We start from the raw sequence: 7,500 nt of genomic DNA on the forward strand, positions 1-7,500 counted from the left end.
ACAATTGTCAGCTTCACAGTCGCAAGGTGTTATCATAAATGCGACAGGCTTTGGGCACGGTGATTGGCGAATGTGGAGGAGGCTAACCTGTCAATCAATCCTCCCTACGAAAAAGATTGTGTTCAGGGTAGGAGGGTAATGAGAGTTCCGTGTAGTTCTCCATGCTGAATTATATCTCACTCCTTGAATGTTTCGTGATATAGCAAGAAAGGGACACTGAAACATGAGGTCAACTGGTCATAGTATTATAGTAGCGGAAGTCAGAGTCACCGCGACATTATTAAACGTCCTCGCGGGGCTTTCTCCAGAGCCAGCTCTCCCCGTACTATTCCGTATTATTAAAATTTTGCGGGTGTTGCTCGGTCCACGGGGCCCCCGCATAATACTGGAACAAATTCGGGTCAGCTAGGAGCACTCCGTAAAATGATAATTTAGAATATGATCATTTGAATGCGAGCATTATATCACAATTATTTTTGAATACTCAGGGTATAGTATACGGCTCGTATTTTACTGTACATAATATATAGTTAGTTATTAAAGACTAATGTTGCACCATTTCAGGAGGTCTGAACCGCTTGAAAGCTTTTCCATAGTTTTTGCGATGTTTTATTACAGATTTTAGAAACTACAATAATTACCAAATTTTAATGACTCTCATCCCCACACACACACACACACACACACACACATATATATATATATATATAGATAGATAGATAGATATAGATATACACACATACATGTATGTATATATATATAACTGACTTTGCACTTAATATATATGGATATACATGAGTGTATATGCGTCCAAACGTATTCTCGGCCCAAGGCCTGAAATTATATTTATTACATGCAAATACAACCTTTCATCTATAACATAAATTTCGATATATCATCGTTATTGCAAAACAATCGTTAGATAGTGCATTAACGTAAATAAATCGACGCCTTTGTTATAGATTAAATTTTGAATCAACAAAACGTTTAATAAACGAAATTTCAAGTAACTGGACACGCACGCCTTTATATGTGTAAGCCTATATATATATAAATATACATGTAGGTTTACACAATATATACAAAAATACACATTTCTCTTTATCTGTGTGTGTGTGTGTTTCGAACAGATTTTAAGTTTGTTATCATCCGCTGGCGGTTAAATTTCGACGATTATCCAGCCTTTATGAAGAATAAAATCAGCATCTTTCAATTAGATTAAGGTTCGATGAATTAAAACACCGAGACAGGAGAGTTGTCACGATCTGATAATAGGGAATATGCAGTCCTGCCTGATTCATTAATAATGAAATATAGTTCTGGCTCATATTGGTAGCCCTGAACTTGCCCTTACGATCAAAAGTTTTTGATTGTGTGGGGCTCCCTCCACCCTTCCCTAGGGACTGAATCGCAGGGCCCGCACCAGCGTTTTAATAATACGGTCGATAATGTCCGCACGACATTAAGTCATCCCATCATTCAAGTTTGCGATCTTTTACCCAGCCATACAGCCGTGTTATTATACATCCCCGTGAAGCGAGCTTTCCCCAGAACCAGCTCTCCCGTTTTTTGGGAGTTGCTCTCTCCGCGGGTCCGCGCATAGTATTGTAGCAAATGCGGGGCAGGTAGCAGCACCCCGCACCAAGCCCCGCAAAAAGATAATTTGGAATATACTCATTTGAACCAGAGCATTATATCAAAAATATTTTAAAACACTATTTACAATATATCATACTACTCTTATTTTACTATATGACGTAAAGAAAATATATAGTTGTTTTTTAAAGACTAATGTTGCACCATTTCAGGTCTATGCCGCCTGAAAACTTCCCATAGTTTTTGCGATGATTTATTACAAATTTTAGAAATTACCATAATTACCATATATTATTGACTCCCATTTCTATATATATATATATATTTATATATATATATATATATATATATATACATATATATGTATATATATTCAAAACTTTCATGTTGCTTCTAATATATATGCAAATTGTATTCTCGGGACCAAAGGCGCGATATTGCCATTATTACGCTTTGTTGCTTAAAATTTTCCTCTAAGAAATAAGCCTCGATATATCTACGTTAATGCACCATAATTGTTAGAGTGCATTTAACATAATCAATATATGCTTATGTTATAGATGAAAGTTTAAATAAACAAAACATTCAATAAACGCAATTTCGAGTTATTGGACGCGCATGCCCTCATATATATATATATATATATATATATATATGTATATATATGTATATATATAGGCCTATGAATGTAAATACAAATATATATAGGTTTATACAATATATATATATACAATATATATATGTATATATATATACTATACACACACACACACACACACATACACACACACACACACATATATATATATGTATATATATACATATATACACTATATATATATATATATACACATATATATGTATATATATGTATATATATATGTATATATATGTATATATGTATGTATATATGTATATACATACACAAATATACACACATTTCGATCTATCTATTATTTTCGACATCTATCCAGCCTTTACGAATATAATCATCATCATTCAATCAGATATATAAAGGTTAGAAGAATTAAAACACCGAGGCAGGAGAGTTGTCACGAGTCAGAAAATAGGATATCTGTAATCTTGGCTGATTTATCAATAAAAACATAAAGTATTTGTTCATGTTGTTAACCTTGAACTTTCCCGAAAAAATGACTGTCTTTCCCGAAAAAACTGACTATGAATTTGGCTGTAAATCGTAATTAAGCTAGCATTTGGCGTACCAACTTTGGTGCGGGATGCATCACGCGTACCAACCAGTCCCCGGAGAAGTCACTAGGGAAGGGACCTGCTCGGGGAGTTTAATAATAAGGTTTGCGAGTGTAAGGCTCCCGCACCTTTCCCAGGGGACCGAATTGCGAGGCCCGCATCAGCCTTTTAATAAGAAGGCCCTATGCCGTAGAGGGCGTGCACCCACTTGCGGGTGTGGCTGTTAGATATATTAAAATGTGATCCAGCAAGTACTTTTGTTCATATATGTATATACATATTCATAAATCATATATATATATATATATATGTGTGTGTGTGTGTGTGTGTGTATGTGTGTGTTTGTGTGTGTGTGTGTGTGTATGTGTGTGTGTGTATGTGTTTATGTGTGTGTGTGTGCGTATATGTACGTCTGCACACACACACACATACACACACTCATATATATGTGTGTGTGTGTGTATTTTTATATGTATTTTTACATTTATATGTAAATATATATATATATATATAATTGTGTATATATGTGTGTGTGTGTGTGTGTGTGTGTGTGCATGTATGTGTGTATGTATGTGTGTATATATATACATATATATATGTATATGTATATATATATATATATATATATATATATATATATATATATATGTATGTGTGTATGTGCGTCTCAGTGAGCACATGTTCATTTATACATACATATATGTGTGTGTGTGTGTACATAATTCGTGTATATATGTTCATATATATGTGTGTGTGTATACATATATACTTGTGTGTGTATGTGTATATATATATGAAAATATATATTCTTATGTATATATACACACACATTCATATGTGTGTATATATATGTGCATGTATATTCATATTTAAATATAAATAATATATATATATACCCATATATATATATATATATATATATATATATATATATACATATATATACATACATATATAAGCATTCATGCACACACACTAACACACACACACATATATCTGTGTATGTGTGTGTCTAAATATTTACATATATGTCATATATATGTGACTGAACAGACACACACACACACACATTTTTATATATTCATTCACTTCAACATATTCATGCAGGGCCTACATGCTCACTCCCGTATGTTGATATATTTTCCTTCTCGCAACTAAACAATGTTTATTTCTTTATTTATAAAAAAATAAATTAGTTGATGAAATAGAAAGCGTCCAATGAAGAACTTGAAGTCGCACACAATAACAAGGATAAAAGATGAATTTCTGTAGCACGTTGCCATGTAACTTCAACAGTTCGAGCCGGCCAGCGCACGCGGGAGTGGAGCCACAACGCACGCTGCGGACTTGCAAGGACTGGCACCGTGGCAAGGAGCAAAGCTTTCTGCTGTCCCATAGCTATTTCTATTCCTCGAAGTCCGGGAACGGGAATTATTTTTATCGGCTCGCCATTTTCCGTTGCAAGAACCGCAGCTGATATATAACACAAGAATCGGTCAGGCTGACCAGAAGCCCTCCTGCCGGTGGAAGGGATAGTGGTGTGCAGCGTGGTGGTGTTACGAAGGTGTCGGAGGTGATATTACTTGTGATGCAATAGGAGCTTGGGACGAAGGATATATTGTGTATGCGATTTATGGGTCGCGTGCCGTAGTGGACCTTGTTGACGATTTAGAAAATCTATCTCAACAACGATTACGAGAACATATATATATATATATATATATATATATATATATATAAACACACACAGTGTATATATGTGTATATATATATCTATATACACACATTGTATATATACATACTTATATGTGTATATATACACACATATACAGGGTATATATATGTCTATACAAATATATATAACATATGTGTATGTATATATACATATATTTATGTATATATACATATATTTATGTATATATATACATATACATATATATACATATACATATATATATATATATATATATATATATATATATATATATATTTACAAATACTCACATATTAGTGTGTGTGTATATATATACACATACATACAAACATACCATAAACATATGTATGTGTGTATATATATGTACATATATAAACATGTATTTATATAAAGGAATACATATACGCATATGCATATGTTCATATATATATATATATATATATAAATGTGTATATATATGCATATGAACATATATACATATATATGTATGTATATATATGTATACTTATGCATGTATATATATATATATATATATATATATATATATATGTGTGTGTGTGTGTGTGTGTGTATTCATAAGTATAAACATATATATATATTCATATGTATATACATATATACATATATTTTGTGAAACGTGATATACACTATATATGTATGTATATATATATGTATACTTATGCATGTATATATATATATATATATATATATATATATATATATGTGTGTGTGTGTGTGTATTCATAAGTATAAACATATATATATATTCATATGTATATACATATATACATATATTTTGTGAAACGTGATATACACTATATATGTGTGTGTGTGTGCGTGTGTGTGTGAATATGCGTATATATATAAGTATATATATATATATATATATATATATATATATATATATATATATATGTGTGTGTGTGTGTGTGTGTGTGTGTGTGTGTGTGTGTGTGTTTGTTTGTGTGCATGTGTATATTTTGTACATTTGTATATGTATAGATAGATAGATATGTCTATATATATCTATAGATAGCCATGTGGGTGTATATATTTTATATATGTATATATACACATATGAATATATGAAAACCATCGCATCAATGGATATGCAGCTTATTTGTAATATGAAAAGACTTTATTTGATATTTTATTTTTGATGAATAGAAATAAGTTACTGAATGTACCATTCTGTCTCCTCTCAGGGAAGTTCCAGGGCCCTTTCTTGTGAATTTGATTTCGACAACTTATAACACAGCGCCACCATGCCCGGCCACGTCGTGAAGAGCACGGGTCCCGACCCCGACCCCACCGAGTTCCTGTTCATCTCGACTGAACAGCGAATGCTCGACCAGACCAAGCCCTATGATCCCAAGAAGTCTTGCTGGGTCCCTGACGATAAGGAGGGCTTCGCTGAGGGCTTGATCCAGGGCGCCAAGGGTGACAAACTAGTTAGCGTCCAGTTGAAGAGTGGTGAGGTCAAGGATTTCAAAACGGAATCTGTGGTTCAGGTCAACCCTCCCAAGTACGAAAAGTGCGAAGATGTGTCCAACTTGACCTTCCTCAATGATGCTTCTGTCCTGTACAACTTGAAGAGCCGTTACCAGGCCAAGCTCATCTACACCTACTCTGGCCTCTTCTGCATCGCCATCAACCCCTACAAGCGTTACCCCATCTACACCAACCGCACCGTCAAGATCTACCAGGGCAAGAGGCGTAATGAGGTGCCTCCCCATCTCTTCGCCATTTCCGACGGCGCCTACATGGACATGTTGCAGTGTAAGTTCTCGGCTCTGCTAAGATGGTCAAGGGAAAGGAAGTGGAGAGATGATATATATGGATATGTTTGTGAGGATATTTAAAGTGTATATATATTTATCCTTCTCTCTCTATATGTATATATAGGATATATATTATATATTATATATGTGTATTATATAATTAGATAAAATGGTGTTCATTTCGGACTTCAAATAACACTCTTTTTTTTTCTTTTTGTAGCGGCTGTTAACCAGTCTATGCTTATCACGTAAGTGTTGAGCTGACCTTCATTTCACTCAGAAATATATTTCTTATTGCATAAGTTATTTCTCTATATATAGAAAAAACGTACCCTTTGTATCGCCTGTCCTATGCATAATACTTTCATTCACTTTATAAAGACGTTATTTACATGCATGCCTAGGTCAGTCCTTATATAAATCCAAATTCTTTCTCCCCCAGTGGTGAGTCTGGTGCCGGCAAGACTGAGAACACTAAGAAGGTGCTGTCCTACTTCGCCAACGTCGGCGCCACCACCAAGAAGAAGGATGAGAACAAACCGGTAACTTTGACCCCCCCCCCCCCCTCATCCCATTACAATTATAGGACTGAAGTATACACACCTATATGGTAATTTTATAAAAATAAAATTCATCTCTCTGAGCATTAGATATCATTCAAATTGTTTTTACATGCAGAACTTGGAGGACCAGATCGTGCAGACCAACCCTCCCCTGGAGGCTTACGGCAACGCCAAGACCACCCGTAACGACAACTCCTCTCGCTTCGTGAGTATCAAGAGAGAAAGGAACTTTCCTATCCAATTGGCTAAAACACATAAGCAAAATCATCAGAAGAATATGGAGTCAGCGCACCATGGCAGTACAATGATAGTAATAACAGACGAACGGTAAATTAATAAATAGGTACATATAATAAAAGTTTTTGATAATCTTCTCTCACAGGGTAAGTTCATCCGCATCCACTTCGCCCCCAACGGCAAGCTCTCCGGTGCTGACATCGAGGTGTACCTGCTGGAGAAGGCTCGCGTCGTGTCCCAGGCCCCTGCCGAGCGTGGCTACCATATCTTCTACCAGATGATGACCGACCAAGTCCCTTACATTAAGAGTATGTAATAAGGCTTCACTAGTTCTGTGTTAAGGACGTAAACAATACTACGGATACTACTTCCATTAATCCTTGGCCAAAAAATAGTCTGC

General features: G+C 34.7%; 2 protein-coding genes across 2 annotated transcripts in view; both read left to right on the top strand.

The window, feature by feature from the left end:
• The window catches only part of LOC125044725 (myosin heavy chain, muscle-like), a 57,153-nt gene that overhangs the window by 22,208 nt on the left and 27,445 nt on the right, over positions 1-7,500 (top strand). The gene's annotated exons all lie outside the window — the stretch shown is intronic.
• Positions 4,279-7,500, top strand: part of LOC125044727 (myosin heavy chain, muscle-like) — a 15,559-nt gene continuing 12,337 nt past the window's right edge. The window contains exons 1-6 of the mRNA XM_047641609.1: positions 4,279-4,378; positions 5,725-6,298; positions 6,521-6,548; positions 6,743-6,842; positions 6,979-7,068; positions 7,246-7,408. Coding sequence (XP_047497565.1) covers positions 5,785-6,298; positions 6,521-6,548; positions 6,743-6,842; positions 6,979-7,068; positions 7,246-7,408 — 895 coding nt within the window. The 5' untranslated portion in view covers positions 4,279-4,378; positions 5,725-5,784. The remainder of the gene's footprint in view (positions 4,379-5,724; positions 6,299-6,520; positions 6,549-6,742; positions 6,843-6,978; positions 7,069-7,245; positions 7,409-7,500) is intronic.

Source organism: Penaeus chinensis, chromosome 36 (genome assembly GCF_019202785.1).
Source record: "Penaeus chinensis breed Huanghai No. 1 chromosome 36, ASM1920278v2, whole genome shotgun sequence".
In the NCBI taxonomy this organism is placed as follows: domain Eukaryota; kingdom Metazoa; phylum Arthropoda; class Malacostraca; order Decapoda; family Penaeidae; genus Penaeus; species Penaeus chinensis.